This window comes from Moschus berezovskii, chromosome 16, assembly GCF_049115385.1.
Source record: "Moschus berezovskii isolate FMDL1 chromosome 16, NW_MosBer_1.0, whole genome shotgun sequence".
Classification (NCBI taxonomy): domain Eukaryota; kingdom Metazoa; phylum Chordata; class Mammalia; order Artiodactyla; family Moschidae; genus Moschus; species Moschus berezovskii.
This window is the reverse complement of record NC_142475.1, coordinates 21,437,624-21,464,873: the sequence shown is the minus strand read 5'-3', so window position 1 is coordinate 21,464,873 and position 27,250 is coordinate 21,437,624. Positions and strand designations below refer to the sequence as shown.

Below are 27,250 nucleotides of genomic sequence, written 5' to 3'. Positions count from 1 at the left end.
ACCTTCTGAAAGCTATCAAACCTCAGCAATAAGCACTTACCTGTTTAACATTCATAGGACATGCATTCTAGAATCATGCTAAACTTCTGCTCATTCACATTCAGCTCCTGTTCCTTTGAGACACTAAATTATTTTTAGTTCCCCACTTTCTGAAAACTACTATATAAAACATGAAATATTTATGTTAAGTAGTAATGTCAAAATTAGCTAATAACTTATTTTCAGATAAACAAATAGGCATGCAAAGTGCCTTCTGTTTGCTCAGTGCTGTGAGGGGCATAAGGGGTGAAAGATGTAGCTCCTCCTTCCAAGGTCAACTTGTGTTAGTCACTCAGTCATGTCCGACTCTTTGCGACCCCGTGGACTGTAGCCCGCCAGACTCCTCTGTCCATGGGATTCTCTAGGCAAGAACACTGGTGTGGGTTGCCATTTCCTTCTCCAGGGGATCTTCCCAGCCCAGTGATCAAACTCAGATCTCTCTCGCATTATAGGCAGACTCTTTACCATCTGACTCACCAGGGAAGCCCAAGGTCAACTTTCTAGGGTCTAAATCCAGTGTATCTAGCTGCAGTCTATACCACTATCCATGACCTGTAGAATATAACTCCAAGGACAAAATAGCTGGCTTACCTGATCAGTTTATTTCTGTAAGTCAATGTTTGGGCAGCATTTTTATGAATCTGCATTGAATGTTTTGTCATCCATGGAGCACCAATAGAGTTCCAAGTGATTGTCCAATTTAGATTTAATAACGTGGCTGAAGCAATTCCCATTTTCTCTTCTGTGGGAGGCAGTGCAGAAGTCTGCAGAGAGGATGGAAGATTGATGGGTGCAGTGAGCAGCAACTTTGCTTAATAATGAGAATGCACTTGAAGCAGCACCATTTAGCATTTCCAGAAAAGTGACTGCTTTGCTCCCCATTTATATAACTTGTCACATCCAAGAAATTGACAGAGAAGGAGTTTGAAATGGACAGTTGGAACACACGTCAAAAAAAAAAAATCTTCCATCGTGATCACCTGGAGAATGACCAATCTCAGTTTAAGGAATTTTTAATAGCATCCTAAATCTCTTGAGGCTAAACAGAAAACAGACTTAAGAAACACCGGGAAGTATGGGACGAGATGCTTCCCATTTGTTTCCTGGTGGAGGAAGAATGTTTTCACTGATTGCATGCTTTGCAAGTAACTTCTCATAGAACTTTCAAGGGGCTACATTGTCCAGTGGTTAAGAGTCCAACTCCTTATCTCATGTGAGCTACATGAACTTACAAGCTGTGTAACAGAGCGTGAGTTATTCACCTTTTTGTGTCATCGTCCTCGTCTGTTGCATGGGAGAAAAAATAGTATCTGCCTCATAGTGTTGTTCAGTCAGTCAGTTCAGTCGCTCAGTCGTGTCCAACTCCTTGCGACCTCATGGACTGCAGCACGCCAGCCCTCCCTGTCCTTCACCAAATCCCAGAGCTGACTCAAACTCATGTCCATTGCGTTGGTGATGCCATCCAACCATCTCACCCTCTGTTGTCCCCTTCTCCTCCTGCCTTCAATCTTTCCCAGCATCAGGGTCTCTTCAAATGAGTCAGCTCTTCACATCAGGTGGCCAAAGTATTGGAGTTTCAGCTTCAGCATCAGTCCTTCCAATGAATATTCAGAACTGATTTCCTTTAGGATGGACTGATTGGATCTCCTTACAGTCCAAAGGACTCTCAAGAGTCTTCTCCAGCACCACAGTTCAAAAGCATCAATTCTTGGGCGCTCAGCTTTCTTTATAGTTCAACTCTCACATCCATACATGACCACTGGAAAAACCATAGCTTTGACTAGATGGATCTTTGTTGGCAAAGTAATGTCTCTGCCTTTTAATATGCTGTCTAGGTTGGTCATAACTTTTCATCCAAGGAGCAAGCATCTTTTAATTTCATGGCTGCAGTCACCATCTGTAGTGATTTTGGAGCCCCCCAAAATAAAGTCTGCCACTGTTTCCACTGTTTCCCCACCTATTTGCCATGAAGTGATGGGGCCAGATGCCATGATCTGAGTTTTCTGAATGTTGAGCTTTAAGCCAACTTTTTCACTCTCCTCTTTCACTTTCATCAAGAGGCTTTTTGGTTCTTCTTGGGAAGCTTTAAATGGTTAATATCCCTTCATGTTCAATATAGAAGGTGTCAGAACAAAGTGTAGACAGATGAGGTATATATATATTTTTAATTAATTTTTATTGGAGTATAGTTGATTACAATGTTGTGTTAGTTTCTACTGTACAGCAAAGTGAATCAGCCATACATGTATCCCATATCATCTCCCTTTTGGACTTCCTTCCCATTCAGGTCACCACAGTGCATTAAGTAGAGTTCCCTGTGCTCTGCAGTATGTTCTCATTCGTTACCTGCTTTGTACGTAGGGTCAATAGTATATATGTGTCAGTCCCAAACTCCCAATTCCTCCCACCCCTCCCTTTTTTTGAGATAAATATATTTTTGAAGAAGACACTAATAGACCTGATACGATTCTTTTAACTTACTTTTGGTTCTTGTGGTAAGAATCTATCATGCCATGGACGAAGTAGCTGAGTTGGAGAAACTATAAGAAAATACCTACAGAAGTGACTTCTCTGGGGTCAGGAAGACCCACAATTATTCTCAGAAATCTCGTCCTCTCCCCAGTGTTCTCTCTGAAAGCACATGGACAGTTGCCATCTCCCACAGGCTTTGCTTCAGTGATTTTCTCATCTGTAGGAGCACGCAGCTCTTTGATAGGAAGCTGTTTGCAAAGGGACAGAATGTTTTCCTGTGGCTGTGATGTCAGTGGTATCAAAGTTATTGACTCAGTTGAAAAACAGCTTAATGTTATCTTCAGGGCTTCTGCTTTCCTGTCAGCTCAAGCCTTGGAGATGTGTATAATTGGGACTCGCTAAGACAACCTTGACACCCCTCTGCAGAGAGACGTGCCTCTTTGATACAGGCTCAAAGCTCGTTTGACAGAAAGCAGCTTTTCCCTTGGGGCAGGGTGACCACGGAGAATCTGCTAATGAAGAGTCAATGGTCCAGGAACCCCAGCCTCACTTCCCAGATGGGAAGACTTTAATCATTCTTATCTTTCCTGTCACCACCAGGACAGACCAAGAGCCTAGCCATCCAATTGGTAATCAAAAAGAAGGTATTTCTTATAATTACTCCTCTCCTGAGCTGGCTTGCATATCATTAAATTGAAAAAAAATGTTTGATGATGAATTTCACAGCTCTTTGGTTTGACTTATGAATGGAATCAGAGCATCACCCCACATTCGCATCTATGGACAGATGTGGTGGAAAGTAGCTTCTGATTTCTTTTTGAGTAACAGACTTTTGAACTGTGCCTCAGACATCGTGAGCTTTTCATTACAGGAATTACTCTCCAAAGGCCAAAGTCTTTATCAGTCAGGGTCTTTGGCTGCAAACCAGAGCAAGTAACTTACACTCAGGTGAGTAAAAATGTCTATGGGAAGGTCATGGGGAGCTCACATATCAAAGGAATAGTCTCTGGGCCATTAGACTACGGGCTCAATAGTCTATGGGCTCTGCTCTTTGAAAGAGCAAAGCCCAGGGCAACTCTGGACAGACTGTACCAGAGGTTGATCTGTGTTCAGGGATGTACCCTCCAATAACTTTTAGTTTATTTATTTATTTTGTCATCCTGCTAAAGATTCAAATTCTTGGGAAACATTGCAGTTTCCCATCTCTCAGCCAGGGAAAAAGAGGGTACCATGTGTAACCATCTTGCCAGATTAACTCCAATGGGGGAAAGACATTTCTTTTTTTTTCATTTGGCCACAGCATGCAGAATCTCAGTTCTCTGACCAGGGATTGAACCCACCACCCCTGCATGGAGTCCTAACCACTGAACCACCAGAGAATTCCTGAGAGAGTGTTCTTGAAGAAAAATCGGGGGTGGCTGAAACCAGAGGAAGGGAGAGTGAATGTCAAGGGTTGGAGCTACAGTGCTTGCAACACTGCCTCTCTCGGAGTAGGACCACATGTGTGGCTGAAACACACTGCAAAGCTCCAATTTGTCACCTGCTCCAATTTGTCTCCCCGTGTTGCTGAACCTTAGGATGGGGACATGTTAGTCCAATGACTAAATCCCTTTTAGTCAGAGCCTGGGCATGTTGTTCTTGCTTTCTTCTAAGATGGCTGAAAGAAAAAAGTGTATCAGGCAGGGTTCTTCATCTGCAAGCAAAAGAACTCTATGCTAGGTGGTTAAACAAAAGAGGAATGTATTAAAAAGAACTGGTGGCTCAGAGAATCTGCAGGAGGGCCAGAAGACCTGGCTGAGAGGATGTGTAGCTGAGACCGATGCCCCAGGTCTACCACAGGATACTGGAGAGCCCCAGGGCTGTCCCTGGGCTCAGTTACCATGGATGGTTTGACTGAAGCAGGGCTTGAACCCTAGTGCTAAACTTCTGTCAGAGCTGGCCTGAAAATCAAGAGTGACCCATCTCTACCTTCACCAACATGGATTCTGTGGCACCTGCTTCCCGAGTCACCAGCTTGCCATGCAAAGACTGGTGCGAGGGCACCATTTTGGAGGAGGCCAGGTCACCTGACGGGGTCAGCTGCAAAGGCATCTGAGAAGTGTGTTGTGGCTTCTGCCTTAGAGTGGAAGGCCTCTGCCTTGGAGGAAGCATGTTCAAAGGGACAAGCATCCTTACAAAAGCAATTGTGTGACTTTGAACTTGCGCTTACTCCATCAGTGGACCACATCTTTCATGGTGGTAGTTTAGTTGTTAAGTTGTGTCCTACCCTTGCAACTCCATGAACTGTAGCCTGCCAGGCTCCTCTGTCCATGAGTCAAGAATACTGGAGTGGGTTGCCATTTCCTTCTCCAGGGGATCTTTCCAACTCAGGAATTGAACCTGGGTCTCCTGCATTGCAGGCAGATTCTTTACCAACTGAGCTGTGAGGGAAGCATCTCCCATACTGCACTGGTAATAAGTAGATTTTAAATACATTTTGTAATAATTTTATAAACCTTGTGATGATACTGTGTTGTATTTTTTTTTTGTTTGTTTAAAACAAATATTGAAAATGTACCACAAGTTTTAAAATCTTCTTACGATGGGGTTACAGATATATCAGTTTACTCAAAAAGAGACAGTGATTACAACCTCTCAGAGGTTGCTTCAATATCAAACTGGGCAAGCTCTTCAGTTCAGTTCAGTTCAGTCGCTCAGTCGTGTCCGACTCTCCGCGACCCCATGAATCACAGCACGCCAGGCCTCCCTCTCCATCACAAACTCCCGGAGTACACTCAAACTCATGTCCACAGAGTCGGTGATGCCATCCAGCCATCTCATTCTCTGTCGTCCCCTTCTCCTCCCGCCCCCAACCTTTCCCAGCATCAGAGTCTTTTCCAGTGAGTCAACTCGTCGCATGAGGTGGGCAAGCTCTTACACAGCTGTATTTCAGCCTTGTTATCCAGGACATGGGGTGATAATACGTATCTATGGACTTGATCATGTTGACAGCGTTGGTATTTCTAAGTACTGTTAGGTATTGATAAACAAATGTTTCACATAACTGGATACAATACAACTAAGAATGATAGTTGTAACAATGTTTATTTATTTATTACTAATGAGCTTATACAGTTCACCAGAAATGTAGGACTGGATGTTTACATTCCATTTAAGTCAGTATTCTATTTCCAAAACATACAAAACATAGTAACTGATTTAGATAATGGTAAACCACAAAGGAAAATGCACAGCTTTACCATGGGTCATCAGGGTTAGCTTCTAGAGGGACCGGTATTCTTTTTTTTTTCCTTTCTTTTTGTTTTCTTTTCATTTCTCTTCTTTTCTTGTTCAGCTTTTTTGAGACATAATTGACATGGGACCAGGATTTTTGAGCAGAGTGTAGTGGAAGGTAAAAGAAGTTGGCATGGCAGGGGCAGGGAGAGGGCAGATGTGAGCAGTGAGAAGGGCACCCAGGGAAAGAGAAGATTCAGAAGTGTGAACGCACTTAAAGAACTGGAGACTCGCGGCTCAGCTGGAAGGAAAAGTTGGGTGGGGAATGACACCCTGTCAGACACCTTCCAATGTGAGAGTGGAAGCACATACTTTTTTGCTGCTGGTGATAATGCCAAGAATTTCCATTTTGTGTTAATTTGACCTCATTTACATAATGCCTTATAGCGAATCACTTAGATGTTGCCTAATTGCCCTCTTTCTCTTGCTAACCCCAACACTGAGAAAGTCAAAAACATGATCTTTATTTTGGCTGAGGCAGAGAAATCTGATTTGCTATTTTGCTGCCACAGATCTTTGGCTTTCATATTTACTTGTTTTTTGAATATTTGTTTTTCCTAGGCCACACAAGCACTTTGCTTTGTGTATTTCCTTTGCATTTGTCCACATGCATATGTGTTCACTCACGCTTTCTGGGAAGTTAGGAAAACCCAACTTTTTTTTCCATTTAAATTATATAATTATCATTTTCTTTGCTTTCCCAGTGTATTCTTAATTCTAGTCTTTCATCCGTTCCATTCCGTCGCTCAGTCGTGTCCGACTCTTTGCGACCCCGTGGACTGTAGCCTAACCAAGCTTCTCTGTCCATGGGATTCTCAAGGCAAGAATACTGGAGTGGGTTACCGTTTCCTTCTCCAGGGGAATCTTCCTGACCCAGGGATCGAACCCGGGTCTCCCGCATTGGAGGCAGACGCATTAACCTCTGAGCCACCATAGATATGCAATATTCTATTGAGTAATCATTGGAAAATAGTTATGCTTCAGTTTTTCAATAGTTTAGATACTGTAATGGCAATTTTGGTGTATAGAACTTATTTCTTCTGTTAGATTATTTTCCTAACAGCATCTGTAACTCTTAATTTTCTGCTTAGAGAAATAAAGTTTTATAATTTAGGATTTTCTCTTTCTTGCCTCCCAATCTTGTATGTAAATAACCATTTCAGCATGAATTACTATGCATTTTATTTTCTCTATGCAGCAGCCTTACTAATGCATCAGTCCATGCTTATGTAACGTACTATAATATAAGCCCAAGAGCTTCTGCCATCAGTGTAACTGTGAAAAGCAGGAACGCAGTACCAGACTATGGAGCTATCACAGAGAGATTGTGATGGTCATAAAAAAGTCACTGTGGCCTGAAGGTCTAAATCTCCTTTATATTGTTTCCTAGATTTATTTTCTTTAAGTCTGTGTCTTTTATCACCGACTCATAACTTATTCATAACTCATTCTATACCTACTAACCCTTTAACTATTTTATTCATTTCCTTATGTTAATGACATCACTTGCTATTTGATCACTACTCTTCCCGCCTCCTTAGTGTTTGAAATTATTGTTGTATTTGTACCCACCTCCCAATCATTAGTGATCTTTTAATGTTTCTCTATATCAGTAAGTTGATTCCTAAGGATACTGAAAGCCATTTTTTTGGCAACATACGCTGGCCATATGACCCAGCAATGCCACTCATGGGAATATATAGTAGAGAAGCGTTCACAACAAACATGTACGTGAATCTTTATAACGTCTGTATTCATAATCATCAAGAATTGGAAACAACCAAAATGACCTTCAGAAGGTGAATGGAAAAACACTCAGTAGTGCATCTGTGCAATGGAATGTGTGCATGATAAGTTGCTTCAGTCGTGTCTGACTCTTTGCTACCCTGTGGACCATAGTCTGCCAGGCTCCTCTGTCCATGGGATTCTCCAGGCAAGAATACTGGAGTGGGTTGCCATGCCCTCTTCCAGGGAATCTTCCTGACCCAGGGATCAAACCCCCATTTCTTCATTGGGAGGGGTTTCTTTACCACTCGTGCCACCTGGGAAACCCATGCAAAGGAATACTACCTAGCAATTAAAAAGAAATGAATTCCCGATACACGCGACAACTTGGGTAAATCTCAGAACAGTTATGCCAAATGAAAGAAGTCAGAGTCAAAAGGTTACCTACCCAATGATTCCATTTATGTGACATTCTTGAAAAGAGACAGCTACAGTAACAGAGAACAGATCAGGGTTTCCCAAGAGTTACGGGTGAGGGGAAGTTGTGACTACACAGGGACGGTATGAGTTTTAGGAGGTGACGGGACTGTTTTGTGTCCAGAGTGTTGTGAGGATAAGACTTCTATCCAGGTGTCAAAATTCACAGAACCACCACTAAAAAAGTAAATTTATTGTAGTTAATTTAAAAAATATAAAAGGTTGCAGTTTCATCAAAGTAGTCCTAGGTCTTTTGACAAGTTATTTAATCTCTCTAAATCTCAATTTATTTACTTGTCAAGTGTAGAAAATACTCTCTATCTTGAAGCAGTGCTATAAAGATGAAATAGGATGTCATAAAGTATCTACCTGGCATAAGGAAGCTCCTCTTTTTTTTTTTCCATGCTGATATTTCTCATTGGGAGCAGATTTTTGTGTGTGTGGTTATTATCATCTGGACTTTTTGAACAGTTAGTTGGCTTTTGGGGAACAGACTGGAGCTAGTGAGTGTTTCAAGCAGAAATGTGACCTGATCTGATACTCAAAAAAAAAAAAAAAAATCATTTGAGCAGCTTTGTGGGGAGTGGTGAGGAGTGCAGAAGGGTAGGAGTGGAAACAGGGAGGGAGCCCCCTGGTGGCCAAGAGGTTAGGATTTGGTGGTTTCACTGCAGAGGCCCTGGATTCTACCCCTGGTCAGGGAACCATCCCACATGCAGCACAGTACAGACAAAATGCTGAAAAAAAAAAAAATAGAGTGGAAACGTGGAGAGGTGTTGAGGTTGTCCAGATGAGAGATGGTTGTGGTGTCACCGAGATGACTTGGTGGGACAACAGAGTGGGAGAGAAGTGGGCAGGTTTGGGATTTTGGGGGGAAGAGGTGGAATCAGTAGGTTTGATGGTGGTTAAGGATCGAGGAAACATGATTGGAGGCATCGTTTATTGAGATGAGAAACGCAAGAGAGGAGCAAATTCAAGTGTGTGGACTGTAGGCATCCTGGAAAATCAAGAATTTGTTTGGATGCATTAAGGAGTGGAAACCCAACAGGTAGGTGGGTATGGGGTTCTGGAAACCAGGACCAGGCCAGTGTGATCCCGTTCATTTCCACTGAAGGTGGCTCTGTGAAGTTTCCCAGCTCTGACCCTCCAGATTAAGGCTGCAGGGGAGCTGTTAACTGCTATTCCTTCGACCTAACCTTGGGACTTTTTTTTTAAAGAGTCACTTTTCTTTAATCCATTCCTGAGAGCAAGCACTTATAGAAACTTCAGGTTATGCTTGTATGGTCCACTGCTGCCAGATTTTCTTTTTCGTTTTCCATTTAATGTGATTTAGGGAAAGGAGACACCCAGCATTTTCAAATATCCAGCCTGGAAGTCATTAGTCATATTGTATATGATTGAGAAGTATTGATAAACTATGGAGACAGCTGATGAATAAGCAAACAAGTGACAAAATATGCTAAGGGATTACATGCTAACATATTTTGTTACTTATATTGTGCTCAAATTTCCAGTTTTGCCACAGACAAGGGAAAGAAATTCAAGATATGATTTTCCTTGAAAGCTACACATTAACTATTGCCTCTGGGAATGGGAATGGAATTTGGGGAGAGGTATTGAGGAAGCCTCAACTGTGTCTGCAAAAAGTTAAAATTCTGTAGAGATGGGTACTGGGTCAGCATGTTCATCAGACTCATCTATTTGAAATATTTTATAATTAATATTTTGTTCTTTAAACATATACATAAAAATAACTTAAAATCATAAACATGAGAGACAGTGCCCTTCTTCCACCCACTCCACCTCTTTAATCACCATAAAGAGTGATCTATTGGGTTTTTCTCTCAGAAAATATAATTACTTTGTAATGAAATGTTAATGCTATGTTCTATTCTTAAAGTCACTTGTTCCAGTAATAAAGCTATGGCTTAATAGAGTTGCTAAATTTCCTCCTAAGCCATTCTTTTAATATTTCATACTTGTCAAGTGAGCCAGGCATGATCAGGAGCATCTTTGTTTTTACATCAGGACCATTTCGGCAAAAACTCATCATCAGGCTGTCAACTTCAACATCTTTGAGGGCATGGTTTGCCACGGGGTGCCCCTGGTGACTATTTCAAGAGGCAAAGTGGTATACGAAGCTGGAGTTTTCAGTGTCTCAGCAGGAGACGGGAAGTTTATTCCTCGTAAACCGTTTGCTGAATATATTTACAAACGGATCAAGCAACGGGACCAGGTGAGTTTGGGGCTGCAGGGGCTGTTACCACGGGCTGGACTGTCACGTGCTCCTGGATGTTGGTGCTGGTATTATCACATACAATGGGGTAACATATACCTGGGATGTCAGAAAAGGTTACGGACAAATAGAACTTTCAAAGAAAAAATCATTACTGGATGGATGCATTTTCCTTTGCAGATTAGTGCCTATTCGGGGTTTCCTAATGGACCAAGTTGGGTTTTCCTAGGCAAGTTCAGGGCCCCTGTGGGCCTTTTGGCAATTGCTGTTAGTCAGGCTCGCCTCACAAGTAGCCATCCAGAATGATCAAAGTGCCACCGTTTTACACTTGAGAGAAAAAATGGGAGGGAAAGTGGGAAAGACTGTGGAGAGCCATCCGACTGCAACTCAAGCCCAGCCCCAAGGAATGAGAGAGGGAGAAAAAATAAAGCGTGAGGAGCATCTTAGAATACCATCTCATGCAGACAAACAAAGGTTGAGCAACCTGCAGACAGCCCTTGAGCCAGTTCCTGCGTCCAGCCACGTGGCGTGCTGTCATTGGCTGGGAGCAGCAGTGGGAGGCGTGGCCTCCCCAACGAACAAAAATGTGACGTTCAAGCTCAACAACTGCCCCTTGAGAAACTTTGCTCCCTGTAGTTGAAGGTCTGCAAGGTGCATCCTGGCTTCCCCGATAGCTCAGTTGGTAAAGAATCAGGCTGCAATGCAGGAGACCCCGGTTTGATTTCTGGGTCAGGAAGATCTGCTGGAGAGGGGATAGGCTACCCACTCCAGTATTCTTGGGTTTCCCTTGTGGCTAAGCTGGTAAAGAATCCACTTGCAATGTGGCAGACCTGGGTTCGATCCCTGGGTTGGGAAGATCCCCTTGAGAAGGGAAAGGTTATCCACTCCAGTGTTCTGGCCTGGAGAATTCCATGGACTGTATAGTCCATGGGGTCACAAAAAGTCGGACACGACTGAGTGACTTTCACTTTTGTGTTCAAGGTGCGTTCATGGCAGGGTTTGGGGTTAAGTAAATATGAATTCTACCTTGACTTAACATTTCCTCGCTGTGTAGCCGAAAGCAAGCTTCTCTGTTGTCCCTGCGCTGCTTCCTCATCTCGAAAACGAGGATAATGTTTTCTCCCCAGGAGATTCTAAGAGTCAAGTGAGATTTTAAAATATAAGGCACTAGTGGGAGGTCTATAAATATCAGTTTTCGGTCTCTTTGTTTTCCGCCTTTGATGACCGAATTTATAATAAAGTCTTTGTAATAATCCTGTTGTTATAAGAGAGGTATTAAAAGGTATGTTCTTTTACTATGTCTTGCATTTTCACGTTTATTTAGTTCATGCAGTGTTTTCAACAATTCTAAAAATTGACTTCACTGAATACACTAACATATTAAAAATTTCAGATTAAAATCATCTAAACTGCTGGTTTGGGAGTGATGGAAGGCAACTAGTGCCCTCAATCTCATATGGTAAGAATAGGCCAGCTAGAGCTGGGTGACGGAGCCCTGCAGAGGCAGCCTTTATGACTTTCATCTGCAGGCTTCACTCATTAATGTTCCCAACCTGACCACATAACCATTACAGTTTATAACACTTGGATTAGTTCTAAGGCTTCCTTGTCTTTTTTCATTTTAAAATATATTTCTCTTTTTCCAAAGTTCTCTAGCTGTTTTCTGATTCATTTCATTTGGATCTTGTAGTCTCTTTGATTTCTTCCCTAATGTCTTGTGAAAATTTTTTGCTTGTGGATTCTCAGACTTTGTTATAAAAGATTCATCCTTTCTTCTTTTTTTTAAAAAAATCACTTCCTAAAGCTTTGATTTAGTAAACAAGTACTCTGGAATGCTGTAAATTCTCAGAATGTTACAATTCTTCATCTACTGTATTTCAGTCAAAATATTTAAGGTTGCCATTTATTTTGCTGGGGTTAATTTGTAAATGTTGACACTGACCAGTGACAGGTAGGTAGAAGCTATAAGATTTCCATGTATTTCTAAATATCATATGGTAAATTACAGCAATACTAACATTTACTGAGCTCTTACTGAGGCAAAGCACAGTGCTAGGGGATCCTGTCACTGTAACAACCCTGTGAGTGAGGGAGTATTTATTATTTTCCCCACTTTAAATATTAGGAAACCCAAGCTTCAGGAAATAAAGTTGGTCATGTCATACAGGTCATATATGGCAGGACCAAAACATAAACTCTGTTTATCTGACTCCAAAAGCTATATACTTAAGAAATAAACCACATATTGTAAAACATAAAGGTTGACTTAAGTGAGTTAAGTAAGTAAGTGTTAGTCGCTCAGTCATGCCCGACTCTTTGCGACCCCATGGACTGTAGCCCACCAGGCTCCTCTGTCCCTGAGATTTTTCAGGCAAGGATACTGGAGTGGGTTGCCATTTCCTTCACCAGGGGATCTTCCCAACCCAGGGATCGAACCTGGGTCTCCTGCACCATAGGCAGATTTTTTACCGACTGAGCTACAAGGGAAGCCCTTTAAGTGAGTTAATGGGAGGTAAATTATTCTGTACTAGGTTTGGGAAAAAAATAATTAGAGACATTGATGGAAGCTAGTTCATTTATGACACTCATAGTAGTAATACAAGGAATAAACAGAAAGATGTAAACTTAGAAGTGGTAGATCCAACAGAAAAAGTGAAAGGGTTAGTCTCTCAGTCGTGTTGGACTCTTTGCAACCCCATAGACTATAGCCTGCCAGGCTCCTCTGTCCATAGAATTTTCCAGGCAAGAATACTAGAGTGGGTAGCCATTTCCTTTTCCAGGGGATCTTCCCGACCCAGGGATCAAACCCAGGTCTCCTGTATTGCAGGCAGATTCTTTACCTTCTGAGCCACACTTGGTGGTAAGTTATGTGACACTCAAATACAGGGTGAGGCAGTTCCTGGCTGTCAGTACATGCTGCTCACCAGCAAGGGTGTTAGACTAAACTGAGAACACCTCATATTAGACTCTCTCAGTCATGTCGGACTCTGCGACCCCATGGACTGTAGCTCACCAGGCTCCTCTCCATAGAATGTTCCAGGCAAGAATACTGGAGTGGGTTGCCATTTCCTTCTCCAGGGAATCTTCCTGACCCAGAGAGCGAACCCAGGTTTCCTGATAGACTGTATTTAAAAGACTGACTTTGCCTAATTCTTCCTCCTGTTGGGAAAATGTTTGAGGCAGCCAAGATCACCACACTATTGGCTTCATCAATTCTCTATTTCAAATTGTTGTTGGGTGTTTTGTTGGCAAAATTAATGTCAACGTCATTTTTTTCAGAGTTCACCATCAGTTTTGTGAGTTAGTTTCTTAATATTTTCTTCTGATCTCAACTTTGAGGGTATTTTAGTCCATGATTGCTTTTACAATAACAATAAGCAATAGTTGTCATTATAATATGTTGTTCTGAGCACTTATGATCTGTCAGGCACTGTACTTGGTGTAATTAATAGTTTTTATTTTACTTAATCTGCACAGCAAGCCATGTGAGAGATAGTATCATCCCTGTTTTACAGAATAGAAAACTGACTCTCAGCAAAATTAGGTAAAATTTCCCTGGGCTAAACAGTGAGGAATCATAAGAGCCAGGGTTTGTGGTAATGCCTTCCAGATTCTCACTATACCATGGGATTTCAATAGAACAAGAAAAAAGTACATAATTGTGAAACTCAAATCATGGGGAATCCATTATTTTAAAAAGTGTTAATGTGGGAAAAGTATCAAATAAAGTGGATAAAATGAGGTTTGAAGATTGTGTGGAGATGTTTCAGATCTTTTTTTTAAATCTCCATTAGGCAAAGATAATTTTATAGAAGAAGCATATCACATTGAAGTTGAGAAAAAGAGCTGTTAAGAATCCTATATTTTATATTGACATGAGGTAATGAGAGCTCTTCCCTTGGTTTTCATTTAAAATATTCAGACTTCTTTGTGAGTGAGGATAAGAGTTTGAAGGCAAGCAGGAAGTGCCCACACCACTTCTCCTGCTCACCTGTTATCCTTCCCGAGAACATTAATCACTTGCCACTCTGGACTCCAAAGCACAGATTGTAGAGAAATACCAGGGTTTCTCATTCCCAGAACTCAGCTGGTCTCCTGGCTAGAATGTTAGTTCTTTGAAGAACTTACTTTTTTATGCCCAGTACTTGCTATCTAGTAGGTGTTTGATAAATAGACAAATTTAAATGGAAGGAACAAAGACTATAGTTTCAGAGGTCGTGGAAAGGAATTTAGATAAATTTACACAGAAGATTGTCCCCTGTCTTGTCCCAAACAGTGGGGTTATTTGTAAACTTGATTCCTGTCGATGATTTTATTACTTAATAAAAAACTTAGTATCATGCTGTGCAGCTGTCACTGTTAACAGATATTATGAGGAATTCCAAAGGAGAGAAATGACATTTTAATGTAGTTTTACAGCTTCAGGAAATTGTCACTTTAACATTTAAACAGCGGATCCTTAAGGGAAAAAATTTAGATCAGGAGATGAAATATCAAACTTTATTTGATAAACATAATAATAAAATACGTATCTCAATTCAGTATAAAAAGTCACTTATAGAAGAGTCCTGGGGGATTCAGAAAAACAAAAATAAAAGAGGAAGAAAAAAGTACATTGTCCCCTGGTCTCTGTAGGGGTTTTGTTCTCAATATCAGCAGAAACCAAAATCCACAGATTTTCTAGTTCCTTATACTGTTGTCCCTTTCTATCTGTGCATTCAACCAACAACGCATATGGAGGCCTCTGTAACAGCAACTGAGATGTTCAAGAACATTTTGAAAGAACAAAATCAATTTACGTGTAATTCATTCTTCATCCCCCTCCAAAAGCTAGCTCTTTAAACTCAAATGGTTTATTATTTCTTGGCTTTTTGTGTGTTTAGGGTGTTAATTTTTTTACCAAAACTTGAAAGTATAGACATTCTTCCAATCATCCCCTTTTCTTTTTTCTCAGTAGTAAGCAACCCAATCTCTCCTGTAAAATAAGGGTCATGTTGCATTTTCTGAAGAAGCAGGAATAGCTGCATGGAGTCATGCATGGTTTCAGAATACTGATGCCCAAGCTTTTAAACTGGCTGTACCTTTGCATCTATACACATAATTTGCCGTTTAGATACAATAAAACTGAGTGAATGGCTGATCTAATCTTTGAAATGGGTGTCCTCCATTTCTTAAATAACAGTTTTTCCATGTCATTCTCAATGTGGTAGCTCAAGGAAAATATTAATAATTGAAGTCACATTAACTGCCATATAATTCTAATTTTCCTAGATGGACGGCTAGTAATGAATAAAGTAAGTAGGTCTCTTCTTACTTACACTTACAAAAGGTGAGCTGTATGTTGGAGCCACATGTATGTATCCCATCCCAGCTCCTTATTCAGCAATGTCAGTTTGGTAGCTTGAAATCAGCCACGGGGGAGCATTTACATGAGAGAAAGAGGCACATGCATGAACTCAGGACTTTAGGAGTGATGAGAGAAAGGGAAGGTGGGTTGTTAGCATTTACCAGCACATCATTGTATACAGGGACTTTCTAAATGCTGTCTTTTCATATTTCATCTAACCATTCAACACTCAGTAAATATTTGCTGAAAACCAATTAGGTGCTCATGTTGTTCTGGAGAAAGAACTCACAGCGTATTTTGAACATTAAACAGAAACATTTGGTCAATTATAAAACATTATCAAAATGTGAATTTTCATTGTTATAGATCACCTCTATTGAATCTAGTGATTCAACCATCCCTTGGTGAGCTCAGTTCCATAAGGACCTCTGAGAACCTCGATGTTCACGAGGTACTGAGTACCTATCTAAATTCACCAGCCAGGCGTGGATTTTATCCTCAGAGAGTCGCTGTTCCAAAGGAACAAAGGAACTTCTTGGTGTTAGGTCAGTGTCTGCTTTTGGTATTTGGAAGTTCTGTTGTCTTTATTACTATTTTAATATCTTAGCCTCCGTGGTCAGCATCGTATAAGGAACTCCACGGAATTCAAGATTCTTTTCTATGGTCTTGCTCATCAGAAAATCTAGCATCTTAGCATTCCACTCTCTGCAGACAATACACTTAAATTTTCTATCAACTTTAAGTTTCCTCTTTCCCCTGATCAGCTAACCAAAATGCAGTTATGCAATTATGCAGGTATAATGATTACAATTAATATTTATTCATAGCACTGCATATTGTGATATAATTCTTTCTATTAACTCATCATAGTAACAATCATCGTTAAATACTGTGAACTCAAATTGAGCTCTCATCTATGTGAATAAACCACCAGCACCCTGCTGGGTGAGGTGCCATCTGTGTTTCCTATATTACTTAGCATAGCCTTTCACACTGTTTTACTCTCAAGCCATTCTATTTGGTTGTGAACACATCAAGACAGGAAGAACTGCTGGCCTGGGCTGATCATCTAATTTTGATCAGCCTGTACTAGGGGGGAAAGATGCCACCACACAGGTCAGTCTCCCAAAGGTGTATGTTCAGAACCCTAATTTCTTGAGGTGTTCCTTGAGAAAGCTGTCAAATGATTGTAGATAATGCTACCTCAGGTGATTCTATCACCCGATATCATATACAAAGTTCTAAAAAAAATGTCTTGCAGTCAAGAAATCTGTCACTTAACAAATGTTTATCAAGCCCCAGGTGCTATTTTATCTTCCATATGCTGGGGATACAGGTGCGACTAAGACAGGAGTTCCTGGGCTCAAAGAACTGTAATCCTACTTCAGTTTCAGCTACAGTTTGTTGCTGCTTAAGTCCTCGTTCTGTTTGAGATGCTAGTTACGCCTCCTTGTGAGGAGGTCATTAGCCACTTGGATAAAGGAGTCTGGGATTTGGGAGAGATTGGGTCTGGACATAAGATTTAGAAATCCTGGCATATATAAGATTTAAAGCCACAAGTCTGAGGCCACCAGAGAAGAAAGGGAGCTTGAGAAAGAGCTCTGGGGCTGTCAACCTTCAGAGGTTGAGGAGAGGAGGCTAAGAGCCAGCAAGGGAGCCAAAGAAAGCTGATGGGTGAGGCTGGAAGAAACCCAGGAGAACACAAGAAGAGAAGAGACCTACTTACTTTATTCAACCCAGAACCCTCTGATGCTTCATCCTGGCCTTTCCGTGAGCTTTATGCTGCATTAACATCCTCTAAGGAATAGGTTTGCACTTAGTTGGGAGTCTTGGGCTGGAGTCCCTGTCATTACTGGACTCATCCTGGATACCTGGGAAAGAAACCTGCTTGATTTTGATTCCCACTCCTAGGACAGCCTCTGAAATTATGCCAGACGCTGGTGCCCCTAGGATAGTCTCTAAGACACCCCTAGGACAGCCTCTGAGGGCTTGCCAGATGCTGGTGCCCATGTCTAGACTGAGATGGAGATTTGCCATTTGTCACCAGAGAGAAGCCACATGACTGCTTTTCCTGAGAGCTGCAGTGTCAGTCTACTTAGAAAACAAATGGGCAACTGAACTCTGGATTAATGCAGGGACAGCCTCACATTCTGCAGCACCAGGACCGTCACCTTTCCATTTCATCACAGTGAGCATCACTGAGGTTCTAAAAGGTACACAGTGTACAGTGCCCCGGGTGATGAACAGTACAAAGATGAACAAGATCTGGGTCTAGCATTAAAAGAGATTATGTAACTGTGTCCGAGGATAAGAAAGGATGAAAAGGTTGAAAGGACTGCAAGGCTTGAGACCAGAACTTGTATTGTCTTTGATTCCTGCCCACTTGTCTATAAAGGGGAAGGCTGTGAAGTGTGGGGTGGCAGAAAACTCCCCAAAGAGGGTCAGTCTGTGCCCGAGGTGGCCGTTGGCCATGGCCATTCTGGTGGGAAACCAGTCCCTGCCCGTCCCGAGCCTCAACGGCAGATGCAGAGGGAAGCTATGTGCAGGTGACACCTGGCCCAGTCGGGTCAGAGTTGTGGGATGGTCAGAGTGACCAGAGTGACAAGCCAGGCTGAGAGGGTCCTCATGGCATTGCTAGTACAGTGACTGAGTAGCTGGAAACGGTCTTAAGTGCAAAGGGCAAGTGCGACCTGGGGAACAGCTCAATGGTGAAGCAGAACAGAAGAAGATGAGGGAAACTGAGTCAGCTCTGGCCAGGACAACAGACGCAAAGAAGAGAGAAGCTCAGATGCGGGATCTCTTCCCCACCAACACCCTCCACCCTCGGTAGGGACTTGTCAACTATTTACTGGAGAAACAGAGCAATACACTGTCCCCGAGTCTGCTGGAAGAGGCAGACTATTACACAAAAACAGAAAATGGCAAGCAAGATATCCTGATGCGGTAGGAGAGTTAAAGCTTCCTGGACTGACGATTGCCTGGGCTCTTACTGAAGACCCAATGCAGATATTTAGGTAAAAAAGAGGGTGGGCATGCCACAGTAGGAGAACACATGGCCTCAGCAGAAAGATGCTAGGAAGGACACTGATTCACCTGGTTTGAGTCATCCCTGTAGTTGGGTCCAGGGAAAGGATCCTTCAAGGGACCAGCCCCTTGTGGAACAAACCCTCTCCTGAATGAGGAGGGTAGGGCCCAGGCTTGACAGCCCCGTTTAAATCACCAGTGTTGTCCCGAAGGAGTCCAGGAGAGACCAAAAAGTACAGATGAAAACCACAGACAGAATTTTAAAGGAACTGTTGTGGGAACAGGGAGCTGGGAGGGGGAGCTGAAGAGGAATACACAGCACAAAGGCAGGTGACACAGATTATCTGCCCACTGATGTCATTTTCTCCAAGGGCTGTGAAAAAGCTGATGAATGAACTGAAATATGCCACGGGTTTTGCCAAGTGCAAATAACGACTGGAAATGAGAAAGACGTAAGACTTTAGATTGTCGGTAAGAGAAAGGTTGAAGGAAAGTGGAAACAAATCCTGGTTTGCTTGGACGATCCTGGATTATGCCTGTTCATTATGTTTAGTACCCTTTACACTCTCAGAAGTGTCCCAGTTTGGATGGTAAATTTATGGTCACTTTAGTTTCAAGTGTGCTTCCCCAATGACTCGGGGTAAAGAACCTGCCTGCAATGCAGGAGACACAGGACACTCGAGTTCAATCCCTGGGTCAGGAAGATCCCCTGGAGAAGGAAATGGCAATCCACTCCAGTATTCTTGCCTGGAGAATCCCATGGAGAGAGGAGCCAAGAGTCGGACAGGACCGAGCACGAGCATGTTGCAGGCTGCGTTGCATGTCTTAGGTTTAAGCATATTCGTACAGCTGGGCTTGGAAAGTAAACCAGGAGAAGGAAAAACCTGGAGACTTAAGACCTGAAAGGGAGATTGTGATCAGAGAGTGGGGAATTACGTGAGTTTAAAGTTTCAGGTGTTGATGGGCTCCAAGTAGCCACGATGTCCAGGGACTGGGTGGCAGTCATGAGAGGTTGGTGTTTCATTTCTCCATGTTGATGTTCAATGTGATGGCAGGATCCAGAGTGAAGGAAGGGACTTACTGACAGTGAGCAGAAATGGAGGTTCAGCAAAGCATCCCATCGGACACAGGAAATGGACAGAGGCTTGGACTTGTGTGCAGAGGGCAGGGGTCTTCCTGTTCACTGGGTGATGAGCTTGCTTCAAATTCTGCAGCTGTAGGGACGGTCTCCATCCTGTTCTCTGCTTTATCCTCTGTGCCTGGGGCTCATGTGTGCTCTATAAACATCTATTGAATGAATGAAGAAAATGCTTTGTATCTGGGAAATCTCATGTGCCTGGGACGTGGGTTTTACTCCCTCCATTTCATAGGTGTCTAAGTAGGCTCAGAGGGGCTTATTAACTTGCTGGTTTCCTATAGCCAGTAAGTGGCAAAGCTAGTATTCAGACTTAGACCTGCCTTTCTCTAAAGCCCACACTGTCGATCACTATAAGATATCAGTTTTGATGGTAAAAATAAGACAAACGTACACACATACATGTATTTATTTAAGAGCTTATTATACACTTGGCATTATTCTAAATGCTTTACATATATTTAATCCTCTCAACATGTAATTCTCATAACCAGCTTATAAATTAAGCGCTGTTACCATCCTCAGTTTACACCTGAAGGCAAGCTGGCTCCAGAGCCCATGCCCTTAATGACGGTGGTTTACAATTCACCTGACCTGTCAGGGAATTTGTTTCCACACTGAAGAAGAATATAATTTACTTCTTATGAATCCCTTTGTTTAGATAGTCCTGATTTCAAAACTCAACTCTGGTCAAACACTAGATTAATTCTGGCTGAATCCAGGGACCCACTACCCAGCTGGCCAGCAGAGAGGTGTATTCCCAGGTGGGGAATTCTGTGGAAGGCCTGTTACAAGCAGAGCTGATCAGGAAAATGAGGAAACATACACACAGATTGCTAGAATCTGCAGCAAAATGCTGAAACTCTTAAGACATGTACAACAAAGAACTCTGGGAACACAGACACCTAGGATTCAAGGCACGGGAAAAAGAATGTTTGATAAGCCTATAAGGTGGTTATAGAACCCATTGTGTGAGGATATGGTAGAGATCCCAGAGAAAGTTGTGGTGGAAAGAATGGTGTTAGGAAGTGTTCCCTGGGCCTTTGTCTGATGCAGTTTAATCCCAGCAAGAGAAAGTGGGGTGACACAGGTACCTGAGGTCGCTGGAAATTTCTGTGAAAGGGTAAAGAGTACGAAGCACGTGATAAATTCACTGCCTCATTTTTGATCTCACAATTCATTCAGATAGCAGAACTTAGCTTTGAATTCAAAAAGTCAAAATAAACCACAAGAGAAAAATGAAACGCTCTCTTTCAGACTTGCACACCTACCCCTGTGAAGCGTGAACCCTATAAAGGAGAAGTCGTCACATTGAAATCCGGAGAAGACTCCACACATGGGACCAGGAAGTAGGCCCAGCCCTGAGCCACCGCGCTGTCGGTAATGGATGGTGGGCGGAGCAAGGTTTCCTGCAGCACAACATATCACCTTAGCCTATCTCTTTCCTGAACAGTTGAAGAGTCCAAGATCAAGGTCAAAGACTTCCAAGTGACTTAAGATTCAAGGATAGTTTGGCCAAAGGGCAGACTGATAAAAGACCTCTTGACGCAGAGTGCCTGGGTGAGCCTCCCAAGTTGAAGAAGGCCTTGAGCTAGCTGGAGGTTTATTCTCTGAGATGTTTAGGAAACATTGCACAGAGGCTTGGAAAACCAGATATAAGCAAGAGGCTGGTAACACAGAGGGGCCTGCTGTTGAGGAAGGTTGCTGCTACTTAATACCAAGAGTGCAAGTTTATAGTCAAAATGTATGAACTGTTAGGACTTTATCTGAAAGTAATGAATCTTCATATTGTAAAGGCAACCATGTTCTAGAAGTTAGAATGAGTGAAAAATGAATCAAATGTTGCTTTGGGTGTAATTTTTCAGGAAAATTACTTGATAGTATATGATAAGCTTTATTTCACACTTAGTTTTATAGTAACATTACAGATATGGTCATTTTTTAAAAAAAAAAATTTTGAGTGCTTCACCAGTTTTCTCTTTTCACATTCAAATCTGTCCTCTTCAAGCACCTATGATCATCATCTTTGTCAATTTTCTTTTTTTTTTAATTATTATTATTATTTTTTCAGTTGTTTTCTGGTCCTGCTCTGCCAGGTGCCTATTTGGTTGGGCTTTGCTGTGATTTAAACATTTCTCTAACATCATTTCTATTGACTTCATGAAATCTACATGTTTTGTTTTGCAACTTCACTAGCCTCCATGTTTTTTTTTTCTTTTTATTGTGTGATATATTTTCAGATTTGCAACACATCACATCAGCAAAAGATTACAGAAGAGGTGGACATGATGGACAGGGAGAGATGTTTGTGTTAATTAGGGACACTGTCAAAGGACTCATTTTACATACAAATCCAGTTAGGCGTTGCTTGTTTTCACATTGTGCTAACCTATGCTTCCTGACATAAACCCTGAGACTGTGCCAGGGTGCTGTGTACTCCCAACCGTATTCTCTTTCATTTGAATGTTGTTAAGTCTTTAATAATGCTGTACAACCAACAGTTCCGGCTTTGTTGTCATTTCCTGACAATTGGAATTATTCTTCCAATCCAGGAAAACTGTGTTAAAAATTCAGAGGAAGATTAGCAAGAGGAAGATATTCTATTGAATGCCATAACATGCTATTACCAGCATTTGTAGGAGCAAGATTAGTGTTTACTTTGATTATAACATTTCTTGGGGGTTAGGCTTCGGTTCTGCATCTCTTTGTAAGGGAGAATGTTACCCTCAGTTCCTTTTATTCTGTTCAAAGGTAAAATCAGAGAAAAGGATGCCGCTGTTCCCATCCCAGTTAAATGCTGTCAGCCCATGGAGAAGCAAGCCTTATTTCAACTCCCTAAGATCCTTTTGAAAAAATAATCTCTCTAGATTTCTTTGATTTCCTTTCAGAAGCAATTGCTGTCTTTCTTACTGTGACTTTGTTGCTGTGTAAGATCGAAGATATAAATGAATATTATTGTGAGAGAAAAAGTCTGGGTGAAAATTCATTGATGGTACTTTAAAATGTCATCTTTACTTGTACCAGATTTCTTACTCTGAACTTTTAAAAATCACTTTCCCGTTTAAAGTTTTATAATGACTACATTTATTTACAAATAGCTAACTCTGTGATTTTACATTCTATTGTAATTCATAAGCATTTAGATCTTTATTATAATTAATAAACATTTAGATCTTCATTTTATATCCTGTTATCCAGTTTTGTGTGTCTTCTCCTAACTAATGGGATTGGGAGTCTGGGAGGTTGGTTTTGATTCGAAAGCATAATTTCCTGAGAGACATCTGCTTCCCAACTCTTGGAAATCAGATCTCTCAGCAAATCCCATGTAATCAAATTGAATACTCAACCTTAGAATACCTCCAAGGCAAATTATCCAATCACACCAATGAACACAGGATTTGAGGGCATTAAATGGAATCGGTGTGGCTGAAAGATGCTACAATGAAAGCTTCCCTCCCCTTGCTTCCTGGTCTATGCTGTGATCCTTCATGTTTGCAGGAAGCTGAGCTTATATTTCTTCCCCTGGGCAACTAGGCCAAGAGGGAGTTTAAAAACATGTGGTAAAATCCAGGCACTTATGTTCTCACAGCAGGCAAATCTGCCCCAACTTACTCACTTAGATGTGGGATGTATTCACACTTTTGATAAAGGGTGGTAGAAATCCAGTTTTGTGCTGTTGTTCAGTTGCTAAGTCATGTGCAATTCTTTGCAATCCCATGGACTGCAGCATACCAGGCTCCTCTGTCCTTCACTATCTCCCAGAGTTTGCTCAAAATCGTGTCCATTGAGTTGGTGATGCTATCTAACCCAGAGAATCATCTCATCCTCTGCTGCCCCTTGTCCTTTTGCCTTCAATATTCCCCAGCATTAGTGTCTTTTCAAATGAGTCAACTCTTTGCATCAGGTGGCCAAAGTACTGGAGCTTCAGCTTCAGCATCAGTCCTTCCAATGAATATTCAGGATTGATTTCCTGTCGGGACTGCATGCCACGATCTTAGTGTTTTGAATGTTGAGTTTTAAGCCAGCTTTTTCACTCTTTTCTTTCACCCTCAAAAGGCTCTTTTAGTTTCTCTTCACTTTCTGTCATTAAAATGGTATCACCTGCATATCTAAGGTTGTTGATAGTTTTCTCACCAATCTTGATTTCACCTTGGGATTCATCCAGGCCCACATTTTGCATGATGTACTCTGCGTGTAAGTTAAATATACAGCCTTGATGGACTCCTTTCCCAATTTTGAACTAAGCAGTTGTTCCATGTAAGTTTCTGTTTCTTTTTGATCTGAGTACAGGTTTCTCAGGAGACAGGTAAGGTGGTCTGGTACTCCCAGCTCTTTAAGAATTTTCCACAGTTTGTTGTGATCCACACAGTCGAAGGCTTTAGCATAGTCAGTGAAGCAGAAGTAGATGTTTTTCTGGAATTCCCTTTCTTTCTCCATGATCCAACAAACATTAGCAATTGATCTCTGGTTCCTCAGAACTCTTCCCTATGACCTGTTCAGTCTTGGGTGACCCTGCTTGGCATTGCTCATAGCCTCATTGAGTTATACAAGCCCCTTCTCCACAGCAGGCTGTGACCCATGAAGTGGGGAATCCAGTTTACTCAAACTCTGTTTTATCTTGACTACACAGCAAAAGATCAGTCCTGGGTGTTCATTGGAAGGACTGATGCTAAAGCTGATATACTTTGGCCACCTCATGTGAAGAGTTGACTCACTGGAAAAGACTCTGATGCTGGGAGGGATTGGGAGCAGGAGGGGAAGGGGACCACAGAGAATGAGATGGCTGGATGGCATCACCGACTCGATGGACATGAGTTTGAGTGAACTCCGGGAGTTGGTGATGGACAGGGAGGCCCGGCATGCTGTGATTCATGGGGTCGCAAGAGTCAGACACAACTGAGCGACTGAACTGAACTGAACACAACAAAAAGGATGATGAACTATTGGGTTGGCCAAAAAGTTTGCTAAGGTTTGTTAGTAAAATCTTACAGCCAAAGTTGAATGAACTTTTTGGCCAAACCAGTAAGAATGGATACTTTTGATCTGGAGTACTGGAGAAGACTCTTGAGAGTCCCCTGGACTGCAAGGAGATCAAACCAGTCAATCCTAAAGGAAATCAACCCTGAACATTCATTGGAAGGACTGATGCTGAAGCTGAGGCTCCAATACTCTGGCCACTTAATGCGAAGAATGTACTCATTGGAAAAAATACTGATGCTGGGAAAGATTGAAGGCAAAAGACGAAGGCGGGTGGCAGAGGATGAGGTGGTTAGATAGCATCACTGACTCAGTGGACATGAATTTGAGCAAACTTTGGGAAATAGTGGAGGACAGAGGAGCCTGGTGTGCTGCAATCCGTGGGGTTGCAAATAGACAAGACATGACTTAGTGACTGAACAACAGCAGCAATACATCTACAGAAGAATCACAGGGGTTTTTTCCCTTGGGTGAGAGATACCTTAAAATACCTTACTACTTTTCTTCTCCACGTTGGTTGACAATAAAAAACTGGACAATATGATGACCAAATTCTCTGAAAAGAAAGTATTGTTACTTTCTCATCTAGAAGCCAGTTTTTACTCATTCTTTAGAACTCAGCTTAAATAGCACCCTCACTCAGAGGCTTCCCCAGACCCAACATGGTAGGGTTAGGTCCACTTTCTGACCCTCCATATCAGGGCCACCATGTACCTGATCCCATAGTACCATAGCTACCTGTTTTACTTGTCAGCCTCCTCCAGGAAACTGAAAACTTGTTCAGGGAAGGACCGTCTGGTCCACTGTTACTTCCCCAGCATCTATCAGAGTGTCAACTATTGGGCATTTGATGGATCATTATTGGAGGACATGAAGGAGTTCCTGCTAAGTTCCTAGATTGATACTGATGAAGTTAGTGTGAACTTTCAGCAAAAATAAGGATAAATTTTGTGGAGTATTTTAGTGTGGTGGTGGTGGTTGATTTAGCCGCTGTCATGTCTGACTCTTTGCAATCCCATGGACTGTAGCCCTCCAAGTTCCTCTGTTCATGCGATTTCCAGGCAAGAATACTGGAGTGGGTTTTGTTTCTTCCTCCAGGGGATCTTCCCGACCCAGGGATCAAACTTGAGTCTCTTGCATCTCCTGCAATGGCAGGCTGATTCTTTACCACCTGAGGGACCAGGGAGGGCTTTAAATGAAGAATACTGATTCATTACTATTATTTGATGGATTTCTTTGGGAGAATGAAATAACCATAGGATCTGCATCAACAAAATCATTTGAAATGAATGTCAGGATCCCTTTGCTGCTCTCATTAGGTTTTGTCAGGATAATGTTTGTAGAAACATAGTTCTAAATAATGACATAAGGCAATGGAAAAACATAACACCATGTTTTTCAGGATTGCTTCGGGTATACAAAATAAGGGTCCCTTAGTCACTAAAAAATTACATTCTCAAGTCTTGTCCAAAGACTAGATGGAATTAATAGCTTTTTTTTTGTTAATATTCACTATTTCCTCTGATAAGCAGCGTGATATACTGGGACGCAAAAGTATGGGATCTAAATTTCTGTTTCCTAGTTTGAGGACTTAAGCAGTTTTTAAAATTAAAATGCAATATTAATTTATTAAAACATACAAAACCAAAGAAACAATTGACATAATTATATCTATTTACCAATTATCCTGTTTAAAAAAGAAAAGTTTACAGCTGAAGAGCCCCGTGTGCCTCTCTGTTCATTTCCCCTTCCTCCCCGAAGGTAACCAATGTCCTGAATCTGGTGTCTTAGTCCCATATACAACTTTTATATCTTTGCTATATATGTACATCTCTCTAAGCATTGTCTTGTATGTAGGTAAATTTCATAAAAGCGTTATAGGTACTTCCCTGGTGGTCCAGTGGTGAAGACTCTGTGCTGCCAGTGCAGGGGGTGTGAGTTCAGTTCCTGATTAGGGAATAAGATCACACATGTTGCTCAGCCAAAAATTTTAAAAAAACATTATATAGGATGTATAGGTTTTTTCTAGCCTTTTTTTTTTTTTTGTATGTATTGTTTGGTTCACATATTTGGAAGTTATTTGTTCTGGTAGGTCTAGCGCTAGTTGTTATCCATTTTATTGCTATCCAGTATTTTCTAGTATACACCCACAGTCTACTTACCCACATTTCTACTGATAGACATTTAGGTTGTTTCCATAACCTTGCTATCACAAACAACACTGCTTTAAGCATTTTTGTAACGGTTTCCTTGTGTTCACTGGACACTTCTCTGGGGTGAATGCCTTGAGCAAGACTGCTAGTTCGATACTGGCAAATTCTTCTTCAACGTGAAAACTTATGCCCTCCATAACAGGCTAAGGGTTTCTGTTCCTCCAGATTCTCACCAACATTAGATATTGTCCAACTTACCAGCTTTGCTAATCAACAAAGTTATCTTATCTTGTCAAAGTTATCTTATTGGAGATTTAATTTGCATTTTCTTGAGTGCTAATGAGGTCGAGCTCCTTTTCATCATGCAGTTTAATTGATCTTACTAAGCATCAGTT

General features: G+C 41.7%; 1 protein-coding gene across 1 annotated transcript in view; it reads left to right on the top strand.

The window, feature by feature from the left end:
- The window catches only part of DPYS (dihydropyrimidinase), an 88,665-nt gene extending 67,262 nt beyond the window's left edge, over nucleotides 1-21,403 (top strand). The window contains exons 8-9 of the mRNA XM_055432009.2: nucleotides 10,012-10,219; nucleotides 20,983-21,403. Of these exons, the coding sequence (XP_055287984.1) occupies nucleotides 10,012-10,219; nucleotides 20,983-21,078 (304 nt within the window). The 3' untranslated portion in view covers nucleotides 21,079-21,403. The remainder of the gene's footprint in view (nucleotides 1-10,011; nucleotides 10,220-20,982) is intronic.
- Nucleotides 21,404-27,250: the final 5,847 nt, after the last annotated feature.